General features: G+C 40.6%; 1 protein-coding gene across 1 annotated transcript in view; it reads right to left on the bottom strand.

The window, feature by feature from the left end:
* LOC126253650 (alanine--glyoxylate aminotransferase-like) overlaps positions 1 to 20,368 on the bottom strand; it is a 97,739-nt gene that overhangs the window by 27,127 nt on the left and 50,244 nt on the right. Inside the window, exon 4 of the mRNA XM_049955158.1 lies at positions 20,148 to 20,303. Within this exon, the coding sequence (XP_049811115.1) occupies positions 20,148 to 20,303 (156 nt within the window). The remainder of the gene's footprint in view (positions 1 to 20,147; positions 20,304 to 20,368) is intronic.

Here is a 20,368-nt window from a genome sequence, read left to right as displayed (position 1 = left end):
CTACACTCCATACAAATACTTTCAGAAACGACTTCCTGACACTTAAATCTATACTCAATGTTAACAAATTTCTCTTCTTCAGAAACGATTTCCTTGCCATTGCCAGTCTACATTTTATATCCTCTCTACTTCGACCATCATCAGTTATTTTACTCCCTAAATAGCAAAACTCCTTTACTACTTTAAGTGTCTCATTTCCTAATCTAATCCCCTCAGCATCACCCGATTTAATCTGACTACATTCCATTATCCTCGTTTTGCTTTTGTTGATGTTCATCTTATATCCTCCTTTCAAGACACTGTCCATTCCGTTCAACTGCTCTTCCAAGTCCTTTGCTGTCTCTGACAGAATTACAATGTCATCGGCGAACCTCAAAGTTTTTACTTCTTTTCCATGAATTTTGATACCTACTCCGAATTTTTCTTTTGTTTCCTTTACTGCTTGCTCAATATACAGATTGAATAACATCGGGGAGAGGCTACAACCCTGTCTCACTCCTTTCCCAACCACTGCTTCCCTTTCATGCCCCTCGACTCTTATAACTGCCATCTGGTTTCTGTACAAATTGTAAATAGCCTTTCGCTCCCTGTATTTTACCCCTGCCACCTTCAGAATTTGAAAGAGAGTATTCCAGTTAACGTTGTCAAAAGCTTTCTCTAAGTCTACAAATGCTAGAAACGTAGGTTTGCCTTTTCTTAATCTTTCTTCTAAGATAAGTCGTAAGGTTAGTATTGCCTCACGTGTTCCAACATTTCTACGGAATCCAAACTGATCTTCCCCGAGGTCCGCTTCTACCAGTTTTTCCATTCGTCTGTAAAGAATTCGCGTTAGTATTTTGCAGCTGTGACTTATTAAACTGATAGTTCGGTAATTTTCACATGTATCAACACCTGCTTTCTTTGGTATTGGAATTATAATATTCTTCTTGAAGTCTGAGGGAATTTCGCCTGTCTCATACATCTTTCTCACCAGATGGTAGAGTTTTGTCAGGACTGGCTCTCCCAAGGCTGTCAGTAGTTCTAATGGAATGTTGTCTACTCCCGGGGCCTTGTTTCGACTTACGTCTTTCAGTGCTCTGTCAAACTCTTCACGCAGTATCTTATCTCCCATTTCATCTTCATCTACATCCTCTTCCATTTCCATAATACTGTCCTCAAGTACATCGCCCTTGTATAAACCCTCTATATACTCCTTCCACCTTTCTGCCTTCCCTTCTTTGCTTAGAACTGGGTTGCCATCTGAGCTCTTGATATTCATACAAATGGTTCTCTTCTCTCCAAAGGTCTCTTTAATTTTCCTGTAGGCAGTATCTATCTTACCCCTAGTGAGACAAGCCTCTACATCCTTACATTTGTCCTCTAGCCATCCCTGCTTAGCCATTTTGCACTTCCTGTCGATCTCATTTTTGAGACGTTTGTATTGCCTTTTGCCTGCTTCATTTACTGCATTTTTATATTTTCTCCTTTCATCAATTAAATTCAATATTTCTTCTGTTACCCAAGGATTTCTATTAGCCCTCGTCTTTTTACCTACTTGATCCTCTGCTGCCTTCACTACTTCATCCCTCAGAGCTACCCATTCTTCTTCTACTGTATTTCTTTCCCCCATTCCTGTCAATTGTTCCCTTATGCTCTCCGTGAAACTCTCTACAACCTCTGGTTCTTTCAGTTTATCCAGGTCCCATCTCCTTAAATTCCCACCTTTTTGCAGTTTCTTCAGTTTCAATCTGCAGTTCATAACCAATAGATTGTGGTCAGAATCCACATCTGCCCCTGGAAATGTCTTACAATTTAAAACCTGGTTCCTAAATCTCTGTCTTACCATTATATAATCTATCTGATACCTATTAGTATCTCCAGGATTCTTCCAGGTGTACAACCTTCTTTTATGATTCTTGAACCAAGTGTTAGCTATGATTAAGTTATGCTCTGTGCAAAATTCTACAAGGCGGCTTCCTCTTTCATTTCTTCCCCCCACTCCATATTCACCTACTATGTTTCCTTCTCTCCCTTTTCCTACTGACGAATTCCAGTCACCCATGACTATTAAATTTTCGTCTCCCTTCACTACCTGAATAATTTCTTTTATCTCGTCATACATTTCATCAATTTCTTCATCATCTGCAGAGCTAGTTGGCATATAAACTTGTACTACTGTAGTAGACATGGGCTTTGTGTCTATCTTGGCCACAATAATGCGTTCACTATGCTGTTTGTAGTAGCTAACCCGCACTCCTATTTTTTTATTCATTATTAAACCTACTCCTGCATTACCCCTATTTGATTTTGTATTTATAACCCTGTAATCACCTGACCAAAAGTCTTGTTCCTCCTGCCACCGAACTTCACTAATTCCCACTATATCTAACTTTAACCTATCCATTTCCCTTTTTAAATTTTCTAACCTACCTGCCCGATTAAGGGATCTGACATTCCACGCTCCGATCCGTAGAATGCCAGTTTTCTTTCTCCTGATAACGACGTCCTCTTGAGTAGTCCCCGCCCGGAGATCCGAATGGGGGACTATTTTACCTCCGGAATATTTTACCCAAGAGGACGCCATCATCATTTAATCATACAGTAAAGCTGCATGTCCTCGGGAAAAATTACGGCTGTAGTTTCCCCTTGCTTTCAGCCGTTCGCAGTACCAGCACAGCAAGGCCGTTTTGGTTAATGTTACAAGGCCAGATCAGTCAATCATCCAGACTGTTGCCCCTGCAACTACTGAAAAGGCTGCTGCCCCTCTTCAGGAACCACATGTTTGTCTGGCCTCTCAACAGATACCCCTCCGTTGTGGTTGCACCTACGGTACGGCCATCTGTATCGCTGAGGCACGCAAGCCTCCCCACCAACGGCAAGGTCCATGGTTCATGGGGGAAGAATATCAGTAATAATCTAATTATCCGGCAACTTCACACTTCACAGTGGATTTTCTCGAACTAAGAAATTTGCTGAATTTGTGAAAAATCAAAATGGCTTCACATCCAGCCTATGATGCCTAGAAGAGTCTTTACATCCTGCTGACATGAGAATAGCATAATCTCTGCATCAGAAGCTTGCTTCTACTTGACCATTTAATAGACTCGCATTTTTTCCACCGTGACTAATTTTGTAAGCTAAGCACATCATCCGTTACAGCACACTCTTGGGGCTGGGTAATGTGGCCACAATGGTATGATGGAACGAGCTATCACAGGTGCAATGCGTGGGTTCAGGCATTTACTTTTAAGAGGCACAAACAGATTTATTTTACCTCTGGTAACCTCAAGAGAAAGACGTTATAATCCAGAATCCGCATTAAACATCACGTTCCTTCATTACCAACTGGGCAGAGCCGGTTTACGTTGGGAAATGACACAGCGGAAGTCATGGTAAACAGAAATACAGTCGCCAGTAAGCTTACTTACATTAGAAAATTTTATTTTATTTGATGAACCGATAGCCATTTAAAGGGACAGGGCTCTTATTTTACTTGTACTTGATTGAACTAGAGACGTTTAAAAATTTGGTGCTGGACTGTGATTCGAATTCGTATCTCCTCTTTCGAGGATCTGAATCTCTCGGAACAGTATAGTTCAGTCATTTCGTTCCTTTTCCCAAGACTGCAATCTTCTCTAGGTCTCCTCCAAAGGTAAGTATGTGGGTCTGAAACCTGATCCAGTACAAAAATATTCATAATTTCATTTCTAGCTTTATCAAGTGCACAGCCACCTGCTAGTGAAAATTAACGCGCAATTTCAATGTCTGTTCATGTGTTTCCAACAATCGCAACAGGTGTCGTTATTTCTGAACAAACATGCACACATCTTACTACTGTTCATGAGTAAGCAACTGATACTTAAGCTATATTCGTGGATGCACGGTAGGTGTGCAGTTCGATTGTCGCTTAGGCACAAAAGTTTGTATCCTTATTTTAGATTCAGACACCTAGCGGCTCGTAAGAAAAACCGATACGTAACATTTGATTTTTCTTAGTTAACAATCGGATTACGTGTTGGGTTCGTATCTCCGTCACAGAACTTCACATCATGCACTTCATCTTTAAATACATGCACACTTTGTTACTTCAGAATGGAGGTATATCAGACATCTTTCGTGGTTAGATAACAGGGACGAAAGGGTCTTGATAGGAGTCACGGTTTATTACAAAAATTGTCGTCTTTTATTTTCAAGTTTAGATTTGGTTACTGGTATTGGCCAAAATTTCGATAATTCATGACTCTTCATGGCTAATCATCAATATGATGTGATTAGATTAGATTAGTTTACATTAGGTTAACTCTTGTTCCATATATCATGAATACGACATTTCGTAATGATGTGGAACGTGTCATTTTAATGAAAGATTTCTTTAAATACCATGATTCAATTTCTTTACAACAATTTTTTACACTCTCTCTCATTGCTTTTTATTTGTATCTCTCTCTCTCTCTCTCTCTCTCTCTCTCTCTCTCTCTCACACACACACACACACACACACATACACACATTCTTTTTTATTTTTATTTGTATGTGGTGCTCGACTATCGGCGAGGCACGAAAACGCCTGTGAATGACTTTCTTAGTTTTGAGTACACTTACGAAAGAAATATAAAAACAACAATGAGAGTTACTGATTTATGATGCTCAGTTTGCAGTCAGTTCTGAGTATTATTAGTAACTACGCTCCAGTCCCTAAACCTAGTTACAGAAAGCGAATCCGACGCACTACGTATTCCAGGCCGTAGCAGCCGCGACTTGGAGACACCAGCTATGGTCACTTCCCAGACCGCTGTAGGATCACATCGGTTCGTCTTCTTCCTGCTGGTACTGTAACTGAGATTTGGCAACAAGGCAACGTATGTTTGGCAACTCTGTGATCGACGAGTTACTTCCTGGTGTGCACGGAATTAAGCCTCAAAGTTCACTTGATTTTACCTGTCATTTCCATTGAATAATCTGAGTTATTATCGCTTGAAGGGTAACAAAAGATTGAAAATTTACGGTTTTCAGCCCAGGAAAGTCGTTGCAGGTGGAAACCGCAACTAATCTCGACCTTCAAATAGCGGTTTACGAGTTCTAGTTACTATTGCCCTCGTAATAGGAAGCTAAGACCCATACCTCCTCGCCAGCTCTGTGGTAACGTGCTGACCTGTGAAAAAGCGTCTGTTATGGTTCGCAGTTCCGGTCTCACTGACTGTAACGTTTTTATCCCTTCTGTGAAAGAGCTACAAGCAGTCAGATCAAACATCAATAAGGAAATCGCAAGAAAATGCTTTCAGCTCATAGTGCAATGTTGAAAAACTTACAATGCTGCACAACAGGTAAGGCCTCTTTCCGCTGCTGCCAAGCGAATTTTGGGTTTCTAGGAATACGTAACTATATTTATGAAATGCCACATTTGCATACCTCTTGAGTATGACACAGCATACCAATTAAACACAGACCCAATCAAAATCTGAGTGAGTAGTATTTTACTAATTCGTGTCGATAGAGGCATGCTTGTGTACAGATACTTTCGTCGTAAGGTTATCATGGTTAGTTTTATTTCATTTCTTATAATACAGTGCACAATTTTCGTAAGGTTTCCTTTAGTGTTGTTAAAACAATAGTAAAAATGAGAGAGAAATTAATCATCAACGATATATGCGAATACTCTGATGTTACCTATGACAGTCTGACAATGCACATGCAGTTTATTGATTACATCCATGTAGAAAACTTGTTCTGAGTTAAAGCTGTCAAACAAAGTTTGAAGAAGAATAAAATATCACTACCACACGACGGCTAATGTAGAAAATACTTTTCTGACATATTATGGCACGATGCGCTCTCCCTGCACATCTTCGAGATGCATCTGCTGCCTGCTGTCTATTAAACCTGAATAGAACAAAATGTCACAGTAGTTAGCCCTTTTTCCACATGCGACTACTTTGGGTTGAGAAGTGAAGGGAATTATGTTCAAAGTTCCATTAGATTGATACCTTCAGCAGAGAGCAGAATTGCGTTTTAAAAAATGTAGCACTGAATCTATTCGAACTCGCGACATCTTATCTATGCTACAAGCTGACACGTAGCTACAGCAGCTCCAGAGCTCGGCAACTATTCCTCCAGAACTTTTGGATTCCACAGCACTGTGAGATTATGCATATCGCCAGGTCTTGACTTCTGAGAGACAAACAGTTACAGCTTTTCTTTTGGACTGAACGACGTTTTCTAGTAACAGATAGCGCAATAGAATAGCTCAAGTGGAAAGGAACACTTCCTATTTAAACTTCTGCATCCTACACTGTTGGCAGTTGTGTGTAGGTGGCAGTTACGTGATTTTATTTCTGTGATTACAAAATAGTCGAATGTATGCACTGGGTAGCCGAGGCAGCTAGTTCATGGTGATTCGGTCAATCAAGTAAATGAATTTACTGAACATGCTGCAAATTACTACAGGGAGCCTGTGTGTCAGAATTCTCATCCAGTGTGACGCAACTGCGTTACGATAGAAAAATGACTCGCAGAGAAGAGGATTTCGTGGTCTGTTAGACGGATGGTATGTTGTTATACCTATGGTCTGGGTTCGATTCCCACTTCCGTCGATGATTTTAGATAGGGAGAGACAGATTCCATTCTCTCCTGGCTACACCAAGTGAAGGAGATATAATGGCTGCGTGGTCTGAAAATTCACATTAAAGATGATATTCCTTCTTTACCAAGTAGACGGTAGGTTGAACCACAATAAAGTCTGGAGTGGCGACATGTAGAAACTCTATCACCAGTAACCTTTCTTATACTAGTTATTTATTTCAAGTGACGACACAAACGCTATGTATGGTCACAGGACACTTATTCCATCTTTTATTTGAGCTTCTGTATGTCGATAAAATTGGTTCTAAACTGGGAATGCAACTCAGACCGCCCTTAACGCGGAATTTGATCCCTTCGTGGCAATACAGCTCGGCTACAATTTGTTGTTTGTTCAAAACTGCAGATTCCTCAACACCTTCACATATTACGCGTGAATGGGATCGAATCCTGGCCCGGCACTGAAGATTTAATTATGTATTATCAAGCTCTATCATGAGAACACCTATCAGCTGGTGGATAATAATTTTGATTTTTAATGTATTTTCATTCGTTGTCAGCACTAACGATATCTGACGTTTTTAACTCCCAGTGAGAGACAGAACTATTTGCGAGATGACTGTAAGTTCAAGATGCTATCCTGAGCAGCTGGTGGAGAAAAATTCGGTAGCTGACGTCTCTTTGTGTGTAGTCAACAACGATATGTGTGGGGCTCTATTCCCAGTGAGCGCTGAACTCTTCGTCATATTATTTCAGTTCGTCGTGTCATTTAATGTTCATACATATTCTCAACTAGCTGCTCGTGAATAACTTTAATTTTTAATGTCATTTTGTGTTAAATAGTTCAAATGGTTCAAATGGCTCTGAGCACTATGGGACTTAACTTCTAAGGTCATCAGTCCCCTAGAACTTAGAACTACTTAAACCTAACTAACCTAAGGACATCACTCACATCAATGCCCGAGGCAGGATTCGAACCTGCGACCGTAGCGGTCACGCGGTTCCAGACTGAAGCGCCTAGAACCGCACGGCCACACCGGCCGGCCTCCACCATCTGGTATCAATGCATTACCCTATCATCCATTATATATAATCATTTTCATAGTACACTTGATATTATAGATGAGTAGGACACAAGACATGACATAGATAATGTCCGTTTGACGTCAACAGTGTGTAACATTTTACTTTTTTTGAATAGGACAATGTTCCTGTCCAATAATTTTTAGATTAATTACAATAAGCTTACGCTGCAAGAGAATTCGCTTGTATTTTTCAATATGTGGTCTGTTGTCGGTTTGAAGGCCTTCCATAACATTGGCAACGTAGTGCAACTCCACCGAGGGCTGTCTGGAGTAGGGTGGAGATAGCAATGTGAAAGTTGCGAGCTGTCGAAGACGATCTTCATATTCCTAATACGATTAGGACATCGTATACTCTTGACGACGTTTAGCACCTGTGCAGTCAGTCACCCAATTTCAGAATTCATTTTGAGTAATCCTGCTAAATTCCCAAAATATTGTCTTTTTATATTGATGAGTAATATGGATAGTCGTCACGTTCATGTGCCGTCTACAACGCAAATTTAATGTTACTATCCTAGGAACTAACCTGCAATACGTTTTGTATTTCATAATCGGAACTATCTGCATTAACCGTCATCAGAGCAATGTCAGGGAACAGAATGCAGCAGTGCCTTGCTACCTACTTGAGGACCTGCTTGAGTCGTGTTCTAAGGAAAGGGTAGTTGCTGGTTCACATTATATTACACTAGCGAGAAGTACCGACTTTTCCTTTTCTCTGCAAACATCCAGAACTAAATTCAGTAACTAAATGCTAAGAATATATTTGCATTGTGCCAACTCAAAGATCAATAGATATGGATATAGATATAGATACAGATTTTTATATTTAAAGCCATTCTCGTTCTGCGTTGGAATAAACATCATTCATTATTTGCTTGTTCTTGTTACGATTGTTATTGTCATTCTCTCACTCGCAAGAGTTTTCGCATTCCTATTTGGTATCGATGCACATGAAGAGTGGCTATGAAAGAAGGGAATACTGAATGTTACGTCATGCAGAATACACTCATTTACTTCGGCTCCTCGTGATCTACGCTACAGGAGAAGTGAGATACATAAAGTTGACAGTGTGAGGACAGTCCTGGTAGCACAACTGTGCAACTACACAGTGTTACCAGATAAAATGGTGCTGCGGAATCGAAAGTGTAGTACGGACTTTGCCACAGTAGCAGACAGCTGGTAATTTAGGACCATGACCGTGGATTACACTTTGGTCAGTGCTGGTTAGAGTGCTGCAACTGCAAATGGAAGGCTTTGTTTGATAGTCTTATGCTGATGCTGTCTGAATAAATTATGCCATTGGATACAAAGCGGTTTAGTTTTGAGACCTAACCCACGAGGGGGGAAGGCACAGTGGTCTGCTTCAGGAATTCCAAGCAATAAAACACAAAAAACAACCCAGGAAGGGAGACATGCAGTTGGAATCTGTTCATCGTTACGGGGTCAAACAAGAGGGTAACATTACTGAAACAATGATCGGGCTACTTAGTATATAATAGAGCATACAGATTTCAAGGAGGAAACGTATGAAGACGCAGACTTCCTCGTTATCAATATGTGCGGCATATCTTTCGTGTTAACGGAAGTAAATTCCCGCTTTACCTCTTCTTACGTGTCAAATGAAATGAATGCCATGAGGAATAGAATATTTGTTGACTGCGTCTCTTCTTGCTTCCATCCTTACCAACATATTTCTTCATTCTCGTGGTAATCATGACATTCTATGTGTATGCTGCAAAAGATTGCAAGTGGACAAATTCGACATCGAGGTGCAAAGCGTTATATTCAATTCGAATAAGCTTCCGGTGTATTTTTACTTCGTTTGTATTTTTAGATGATTATGAACGTTACGGAAAATTATCTCACATGCTTTATGTTGAATGAGAAACATTGAATGATCCGTTTTGCTTTCCCTACGTTGAAATGATATAATGTCGGCGTCAACAGACTTCTTCCACGCCGGAAGCTGAAACTTGTATGATTCTGGATTAATGATAATTGAATGTCTCATATGTATACATAGCCCACAAGGCGACGTCAGAAACCATCAGGGGAGAACGCCGCATAAAAACCAAACGTGCGCGCGCGTCTCCACTCTGAAGAACCGTATCGGAGAATCACGGCAAGCATTTCGCTGAAGAGCTGCCTCGTCAGAGAGCCTAGAAATGGCAGCGTCGTAGCAAGTATTTGTCAACACTCTGATAGTGCATTTACTTCCGGGTGTAGGTCGGCGTTACCTCGCTAAATTCACTTGACATTCGTTTTCCACATCGGAGATTCGTACGATATAATCCACTGCAAGATGACACAATTAGAAAGTATATTTAATTTCTGGACTCCAAGAACGGCGTTCTTCACATAAGTAACACCTGTTTGTGTGTGCATTCGGGAGGACGACGGTGCAATCCCGCGCCCGGCCATCCTGATTTAGGTTTTCAATGATTTCCCTAAATCGCTTCAGGCAAATGCCGGGATGGTTCCTTAGGAAGGGCACGGCCGATTTCCTTCCCCATCCTTCCCTAATCCGAGCTTGTGCTCCGTCTCTAATGACATCGTTGTCGACGGGACGTTAAAACAGTAATCTCCACCTCCTCTGTTCGTGTGTTTTAAGGTTGCGTTTTGAGGCTCAGGCAACATCGCAGTGACTATATTCCGCCTCTGGCCGCCAGTGTGTCGTTAGCTCAGAGGTTCCCTTGTGCGTTGCAGTGCTTGTTTTATAAGACATAGCAGTTCGAATCACGGTAGAAGCCGCTGGCTACGACCTTTTATTTTCCATTTTCATTAATGGAGTTGCAAACTGCTAGTAAAAATTTCTTATGCGAAATCTGAAGAATGCCTTTAAACATCAATCTTCGTCCGATTTCGACTTAGTAAATTAAGTTAATATCATGGATTTCTGCTTTGCAAATTCCAAGGTGCTTCACTGTAAAACAGACCCTGAAAAGATTCAAACCGACTGTCAACGATATAAATTTGAGCTTTGTTCGTCATATAGGTCTAACATGTCAGAAGGTTGTTTATGAAGTGCACATGTTCATTAATATAGTTCCCTTCTTCTAAATTTTTGCAATAGCATTTAACTGTAGACGTTTTCTAACACCGGCGTTAGCAATTCCTTTCCGTTCTCTGAAACCTTCAAAACGACAAATTTTTCTGGTTTAAATCTGATGACCTTAACTATCACTTCCGATCAACAATAAATACTTCATGAACCCATACATGGAACTCCAAATGTGCAGTGTTCCTGCACTGCTACAGAGCATGCATTGCAAGGTATTCACACAGTTTATCGCATAGACTTACCATAAGGAATGAAACAAGAACTGTAATACACTTTACACCACAGACGCTCACTCTGGCTTGACGAAAACATCCAAACATTGACCAAAAGTTGCACAAATAATTGAGTTTGAAAGGAAAAGAAACGAGGTATGAAGCATTTATAAATTCATCGAATGTAGTGAGGTGGTTTAATTTCGTCCCAGTCTATAAAATTAATTTCGGGCCATACTCAGCTCTTGCCGATTAATGTAATATAATACCCGCCTACTAATCAGGGCGTCTGTCTCCGTTGCTTTTGAGCGTGAATGGAAATTGTAGAAATTTTCTGTGGAGCAACATTTAATAATAAAGCGTTTTAAATCATCAAAAGCGATGAGCGGTAGCAGGCGCTTTCGATAAAGAACGGGGGAGTGCAGCGCCGCTGCTGTCGCCACGGCCGCTGCCAGTAGCCAGCAAATGGATCCCGGAGCTTTGCCGCATACGGCGTCCAGAGGAGGACAGTCTGCAGGAAATCTGCCGCAAAATCGTTACTGGATAAAATTTTGATATCGGTGTGTCACAAAGCGAAATAGATTGAATCTGCGCTACCATTACATTCACGTCTTCAGCATTCAGACAGAAGAGGCTATAAAAATATTTTATGCCAGCTGCCCTCGATCCACTGACATTATGAACACAAACAACGCACGCTACCGCTAGACCACAGGCGTAATCAGCCTGGAGTTTCTCTATCATGGGACAAGTTTTCCTCCAGGAAGTGCCGCAGTCTACAGTGTTGCCAGATTGTGCAGATAACCGGACTTAGAGAATTAGCGAGTTGGCCAGTTATTTTGTCCCATGTCGCGATCGGCGCGGACTTAGCCTCTGAAGCGGCCGGCCGCCGGTCGAGTTTTATGTCAAAGAGTGTACTCTGCTTACAGGAGACCCACAGAAGCTGTGAAATGCGCAGACCAAAAATAAACGGAATGCGACTGGCTACGGAAAGACCCCACCCAAAATACGGAAGTGCTATATTTGTCCAACCAGAAATATAGATAATATCATCAGCCTTTACTGAAGCAAATGATATTGAAATCTTAACTTTGGAAATCAAAGGCTGTACAGTCACATCCGTATACTAACCACTGGATGTTGATCTCAAAATCAATCTACCTGATAACTTTTATAGTCAACACACACAAATAGTGACTGGTGACTTCAACTGTCACAGCACCACGTGGGGATATGAGCATGATGATGAGAATGGTACAGCATTACAAGAATGGGCAGAAGGCAATCATCTGAGCCTTATACATGACCCTAAGCAACCTGCATCTTTCAACAGTGGCAGATGGGAACGGGGATACAACCCCGATCTGATATTTTGCAGCGAGAACATCTCACAACAGTGCATAAAAACTGTCTGCAACCCTATTCCAAATACACATCACAGACCGATCATGTGCAAAATTTATGCAGCACTTAGATCACAGACAGTTCCGTTCAGAAGGAGATTTAACTTCAGGAAAGCCAACTGGCCGAAATTTACAGAAATGCCGGACGCTGCAGTTCTCAATATTGAACCTTCACCTGACTCGTATGATACTTTTGTGAGGGCTGTAAAGAGGTGCTCCAGAATTGCAATTCCTTGGGGTTGTCAAACATCATACATTCCTGGTCTAACTTCAGAACTCAGTGCTCAATTTACAGAGTATAAGGTACTATTCGAAGAAGATCCATTCAGCGAGACAACGCTATCGGCTGGGAATAAACTTATTGCATCTCTGAAAGAATCCAAAAGGAATTCTTGGGTTAAAACTATGGATGAACTTGATCTCATCAGAAACAGTCATAAATCGTGGAGATTACTGAGACGCCTCAATAATGACCCAACCAGATCCACAGCACACTGCAACATTACTGCAGATCAGATAGCACACCAACTGCTCATGAATGGGAAAGGAAGCCATAGAATCAAAGTTCCGAAAGTACAGCAAGAGGCCCAAGAACAAACGAGGGATCTGACTCTCCCATTCGAGATATCTGAATTAAACAAGGCTATTAAGGAGAGTATAACTGGTAAAGCATCCGGTCTAGAATTTTGGCCCAGAAACAAGAAAGTGGATCCTGCAGCTTTTCAACAACTGCATGAACCAGTGCCAAATACCAAAGATCTGGCGAAAGAGCAGGGTGATAGCTCTTCTGAAACCTGGAAAGGAAGCAAATCATCCAAAGAATTTCAGACCAGTTAGCCTTTTGAGTCACCTTTATAAACTGTTCGAACGTATGATTCTGAATAGAATTCTACCAGTAATAGACCCTCTTCTCATACCCGAACAAGCAGGATTTCGACCAAACAGAAGCTGCACAGGGCAACTTCTGAATCTCACTCAGTTTATTGAGGATGGTTTTGAAACCCGTCAAGTAACGGGCGTGGTCTTCGTGGATCTCACAGCAGCGTACGATACTGTCCATCATCGGTTACTCCATGCAAAACTATACAATATGATCATTAACGCCTACCTCGTTAGACTACTCAGCACTCTCCTCCAAAACCGCAGGTTTTTTGTTGAATTTCAAGGACAATGCAGTCACTGGAGAGCGCAGAAAAATGGTCTACCTCAGGGAAGCATCTTGGCTCCACTTCTTTTCAACATCTATACCAACGACCAGCCATTGACCCCAGGCACAAGGAGATTCTTATATGCAGATGAACTAGCCCTTGCTACACAGAGCTCATGCTTTGAAAGAGTGGAAAGAAACCTGACAACAGCACTTAGAACACTGTCAAGCTACTACAATCGGCACCAACTCAGACCAAACTCTTCGAAGACACAAGTGTGTGCCTTTCATTTAAGGAACAGGGAAGCTAATCGTGAGCTACATATTGCATGGTCAGGCATCCAACTCCAGCATCATCACGCACCTAAATACTTGTGAGTCACTCTCGACAGAACTCTGACATTCAAAACTCAATGCAAGAACACCAAAATGAAAATCTCCACTCGAAAGAACCTAATTCGCAAACTAGCGGGGACACATCCACAAACTATTCGCAGTTCTGCAATGGCACTGTGTTTTTCTACTGCTGAATACGCTTCTCCAGTCTGGTACAGGACATCTCATGCCAGACAAATAGACATTGCTCTCAACGAAACCTGCAGGCTGATCACAGGTTGCTTAAGACCTACCCCAACTGATAAGCTCTACTGCCTAGCTGGAATAGCGCCACCATGGATACACAGAACAGTGGCTGCCAACAAGGAGAGACTCAAAGTGGAACAGGACAGTGCCCATCCACTGCATGGACATAATCCACCACAGCAACGGCTGAGATCGCAAAAGAGCTTCCTGAGAACATCCGATAAGCTCACCATTTCACCAGAGAAGGCAAGGCTGGAGTTATGGAAGAAGTCGACGCCTCACTTGCAGACACCAGAAGCTGAAGAACTACCACCTGGACACAACGAGAGCTGGCTGATGTGGAAATCTTTAAACAGGTTACGATCAGGAGTTGGACGATCCAGAGACAACCTGAAGAGATGGGACTTCATAACAGAAGATACATCCTGTGATTGTGGACAAGAAAAAACCACAAGCCACATGCTCCAGTGCCTTTTGTGCCCTACATCCTGCACGAAGATTGATCTCCTGCAAGCCACTCCAAGCACCTTGGAGGTTGCAAAGTACTGGGCACATGTAATATAAATACAATTTGTGTGTATATATGTATTGATGTGTATGGCAACTGTAAATCTGTATGTTTCTGATTCGAGAATAATAGATGCAGAATCTTCAGAGTTGTGGAGCAACTGAAGTAATACATTACGAAAGAGAAGCAAGTCATATAAACTAGAGAGCCTCTGTTGTAAAGTGCTACCTAAAAGCATCAGGTACAGACAATAGAGTAAATAATGGCCAATGGTAGCCCACACACTGACCATTGTTTTCTTCAAACACTGCAGTCTGACTAGGAGGAATAGTAATCTTGGCTTTGAATCGATGGTGGGAAAATAGAAGGGGCATGATGTAGAGAGAAGGAGGAAAAAGTCAAGAGTTGGTTGGGAAAGATTTTTCTGATGTAGACACATGTGAATGAATTAATAGAAGGTGCCTCAGGTGGGGAGAAAGAAACAAGAATGGGAGGATGTTACAAAAAACTTTTCTTCTGTGGAAATGCAGATGGTAAGTGCCAATGAAGAGAGACATGGGAGCAGAGGACTTCTATAAGAAGCACTGAGAAAAAAAGAGCAGGGGGAAGGTAAAGTATCATAAGTAGGAGAATGTGCGGTAGGACAATGGAATGGGAGATTAGAAGAAGGGCTGAAGGAATGAAGAAGAATTCTCATCTGCGTATTTTAGAGAAGGTGGTGTTCAAGGGGCAGATCCAAATGACACAGATTGTGAAGTACTTGTAGAAAGCTGTACAGTGATTGCACCAAAGTTGGCATTTGATGTTGCTGCTTTAAAAGATGACCCTGGTACTTACAGAGTAGTAAACACCACTGACATGGTGGGAATAAGAAATGGTGGATGACTAGATGTCTATATGGGACAGAGAATGTGATTTAGTTGTTCAGTTCCTCAGTGGTATAGAGGGAGAAAGGGGACTCCTTTGTGAGTGGTCTCTATTCAGGTCCAGCACAGAGATATGACTCGTGGAGCAATGGGCTGTGAGCAGAAGCAGAGAGACAGACAAGGATACCCAATGGTAGGGTGGGTGGTGCAATCCCACTTTGGGACAGATAGAACAGATAATGTTGTGCAAGTGGGGCAGGGGAGGATTTCCTAATTTCAAATCATAATGAGAGACAGCCAAAAGTTTGATAGAGAACATGGCTTAACTTCTCCATTCCTCAATGGTTTTGAGGGACAAAGGGGGCTCATTTGTGATTGGTCACCACATTTGCTTTTCTCTTTTTCTTACTACAGATCTTCCACTTTTGCCTTGTGCAAACTGATCAAAATCATATAACAATGTCCAAAACTATTCTCAGTATGACAAATACTACACCTTCCACAATCTCACTCCTTGCACCCAATTTATGGTATTTTTCGGTTAGCAGCTCCTTTATAATTCCCATCTCCATAATCAGTACAGCTTATTTTGGAAATAAGATATAATCAGTTTTGAATTTCATTTCTCAGTGGTCTCATCTTTAATGCCACAACATGTAGCTGTTCTTACAGAAATAAATGGCTCCATCACAAACACTGATCATAACACAGAATAGTTCTGTATTGTCAAGTACATTTAATAATTTCTTTGTGTCAGAATAAGTCATGATATGACATATTACATGATAAAAAATTTCAATGTCTGATAATTCATTTACTGTGTTGCAACTTTCACAAGCAGCAATTTTATACAGCTTATTATAAGACTCAAGTACCTTCAGTGATATAGAAGTAAAAGTAACAGAACATAGTTAATCTCATCAAAGAGGTAAGTGGTGATAAAAATAATCCAGAACAGTGAGGCTGATAATAAAAGAAAAGTAGTTCATAACCAATGATTCAGTCAGTGTCTATAGGAAAATTATAGGAAGAGACAGAGGACACAGATTTGATGAAAAATTGAACTCTCTCTTTATCATATTCTTCAAACCTGTAAGTTAATTTTTGCTCTGAAACAATTAAAACACCAGTGCCATATGCATAAAATCTTCCATTTACGTATTTAACAAGTGAATACAAGTACTGAACCTAAGTTACTGTTTACTGTTTTTGTTTTGTTTTATGTATTACCATAAATTCTGGTCAAAAGCTTGTAAAATTGACACGTTCCTTATCCTGTGATAGTGTCACAACATGGATCACCGGAACAAGAGATAGATAAATAAATAAATGAAAATAAATAAATAAACATAAAAAATAAAATACATCACGAACAAATCAAATACAGTCTAGTGGATTATTAAACAACAAACAAATAAAAGCGGTGAAGCAAATGAAAACTGAGTCCCCAGTTAACAGGTAAGGCAGAAATGAAGCCACACAGAAATTGTTATGTACCTAATAAGTGGAAAAATTCTGTGATGTGTAGTGCTTCTAGCATAGTATCAAAATATTCTGCTGATTTGATAAGCTTACCCTAGATCTATCTTTGTAATCAGCCAGTGACTTGAAGGATATTTCCTGCTGTACTTAAATACAAACAGGCAGCACCAATTTACAAAAATGGAAATTACAGGTCAATTTCATTTCGTTCAACATTTTCAAAGATAGATTTTGTATGTCCATCTTTCGGAATGGAGGTTTGAGGGACTCCGGCCATCTGCTTATGTAATAAAATGGAACACCTACAGCCATCCTTATGATGTTATTTATTATATGGCTACCAGTTTCGCTGCTTCAGGCCTTAACTGATGCTGAGGGGGTTAACTCCAGTCATACACATGATTCATCAGTGGCCATCATCTATGAACAGCTTTTCACAGACTACTTGTAACAACGATGTTGTGTCTCCGACCATCAACTTTCAACTACCAACTTTTCAAATGAATACCTATGTTGGACATCTTTGGTGTACCTCTCACACACATGTAATGTTTAGATCTCTCACTTAAAACAGAACAATGTAACAACTCGCCATTGCCAATCTAAGGTCATGTGTGTGCAGGATAAAGTATTTGCAGCATATAGTTCAAGTGGCAATACATGTGAGAGCAGTTACCTGTGATGTGTTCTATAATGTGATTTACATTTAGTTGGACTGACTGTGTATTTTGAGTATACCATGGACCCATGACATTATAATCAGTGTTTATGGCTGTAGACCGAAACATAAGGAAAGTCTTTGTTTGTGGAAACCTTAAAGTTGTACTTGGGAATGTAAAATTTTATATCATTAAGATATTTCTCTTGTATGCTTGGATTTCCATTTCACAACAGGAAGCAAAATGTTACATTGAGTAACTACTTCTTATAAATAAAATTAAACAGAATGTGAGAATTTAAAATATTTTTTTGTAAGATTCTAAAAAAGATGATAGGTCACAAAAAGTAGACACTGGATGTTAATGGAACACCTTTATTTGCATAATGGTGTAGTCCATCATCTGATGACCTGCTAAATCAAAGGCACATTTTTACATTACAAAACTGAACACATACTGAAATGTATTGAAGCAGGCACAATGGTTTGAAACCAAAATTCATAATTTTCTTTAAAGAGAAATGCATACGACAATGCATTACGAGTACATTGGCATGACAAACATGGCTTTTGACTTACAAAGCGTGAAATTACTTTATTCCCATAAGGAAAGAAATACTAATGTGATGTATAGACAGCTAGCAGATGAATGAATGTGGCAGCCCTTAACACCACATACGTAGCCTCACATATACTAGATGCAGTGTAGTTTCAGCTCTCTGAGACTGCAGACGTATGTGCAAGTTGCACTTGCATGAGTGTGTGTGTGCATGTGTGTATGTGTGTCTACTGCTGACAAAGGCCTTAATGGCCGAAAGCTATGATTGTGTGAATCTTTTTATTGTGCCTATCGCGATTTAGCATCTCCGCTATATGGTGAGTAGCAACTTTCCTTCTCTCGTATTATTACATTCCATCCTGGATTTTCCATTGTTTGATTTAATGAGAGTGAATTAGCTTTCAACCACTTATTAATGTCAATGAAAATTTGATTAGCAGTTATTTCTAAACCTGTACTTGACTTGCTACTTATTGCAATGTTTGATTCATCTGCAAACAAAACAAACTTAGCATCTGGCAATGTAACAGATGAGAGGCCATTAATGTACACAATAAAAAGCAATGGACCCAAGAGGGAACCTTGAGGAACACCACATGTAATTAATTCCCAGTCAGATGAAGACTGACTGCTTAGCGCACAGGTATTTTGCAATGATGGCCTTTGTTTCCTGCTAGATAGATAAGACACAAACCAAGTTGCAGCATTGTCGGTTGAAACCTTCCACTAAGCTCTAAACCACAGGTCCCTAATCAACTCTGGGAACAATACTGCAAATTGTGATCTCTGCTTACACCCTGCACATGAGACCAGCAGCCTTCAAAACTTTTCCCAGCTGCCCATATGAACTGAGGATGGCCTCAGAACCCAAGTGACAGGCATCATTGGCACCAATGTGAGTCATAATCTGCAGACCATTGCACCATGCACACACGATAACCACAGACGAGGTCTCCTTCACATCTCAGATTAGGCCCTGTTAGCAGTCATAATAAGTACACATTGTCTTTCTTTCCAGAACTGAATGCTGATTCTGAAGTAGCAGTCACCTGTCCACTCACAGTTCGAATGCACAAGACCAGACAGCCAGTCTCTACATTGATCCTCTGCCTCAAGTGATGTGAACATGTTACACCACTCACCCTATGGTGAGGGCAGATCCATTACATCAGGTACACTGGAAGCTGCCTCAGAAGCAGAGCCTGTTGCTGAAGTGACACCTGATGTGTCCCACTCGATGTGGCAGTTTCGCTGCCACCACTACGTGCCAAGGCAGCAGCATAAAGACAGATGAATGTAGCCAAAAGTGCCTTGAGCTGTTTGTGAACTGTGGCCAGTTCCCCATTTCTGCACATATCATGTACACATCCTATCCACTCTAATGTGACTAACTTAAGAAGTAAACTTAAAAAGCACTCAGAGAAACCTAAATGTGCAACTTGATACTCTCATGACATGTCACCAATAGAGGACCCATTATTGAGCTGTGTAGCTGGCAATTCAAGAGAATGGCAATTGTGCTACAGTCTGCCTGAATCTACACTTTACAGTTACAAAAATGCTAGTTTGCACCTCTTAACTAGAAAAATGCACACAGACTTTAACACTTGAACTACAAAGAAAACGCAGAGATAGATAAATATGTAACTCGCTGGTCTGCTGGTGTGTAACAGGCAAGGCTGGAGATATGTAGGGTGATATAATCTGAGTGGAAAGAAGAGTGCCTGTATATGGGCACTGGCACATGGAAAACCAGTGGAATAGAAAAATCATTTAAATACATGTCAAATACCGATTTTTGTAAGTAAAATAGTTTCTTTTTTTTAATGAAAAACATGCAAAAAATAGGAATAGTTGCAACTAAAAATATAAGGAGAAGGTCAATTCATTCTAAACTGGTGACTACTGTGTCACATGCATGTAATTATCTTTTATACTTTATTGCAGTCATGCTCTACAAGACTTCATAAAAATTCTAATAAATAATGAAATTGTGTTTTCATATAACTAACATATCTTCCACACTTACTCTGCTCGGGGACTAAAACTTATAGGTGCCAGTCCTGGGGGAGCTCCAAGAACCTTTTGTGAGCCTGTGTATACTACATCTACTTCCCATCGGTCAGCATAAAACTGAACACCACCAAGTGATGCGACTGTATCTATGGCAAGCAGGCAGCCATACCTTACAGAATAAGAAAATTTGTAAGTTGCAACTTTAGTATTATAATTATGGAAATATTTCATAAT

The sequence above is a fragment of the Schistocerca nitens genome, chromosome 4, assembly GCF_023898315.1.
Source record: "Schistocerca nitens isolate TAMUIC-IGC-003100 chromosome 4, iqSchNite1.1, whole genome shotgun sequence".
Lineage (NCBI taxonomy): Eukaryota > Metazoa > Arthropoda > Insecta > Orthoptera > Acrididae > Schistocerca > Schistocerca nitens.
This window is presented reverse-complemented; position numbering and strand designations above follow the sequence as displayed.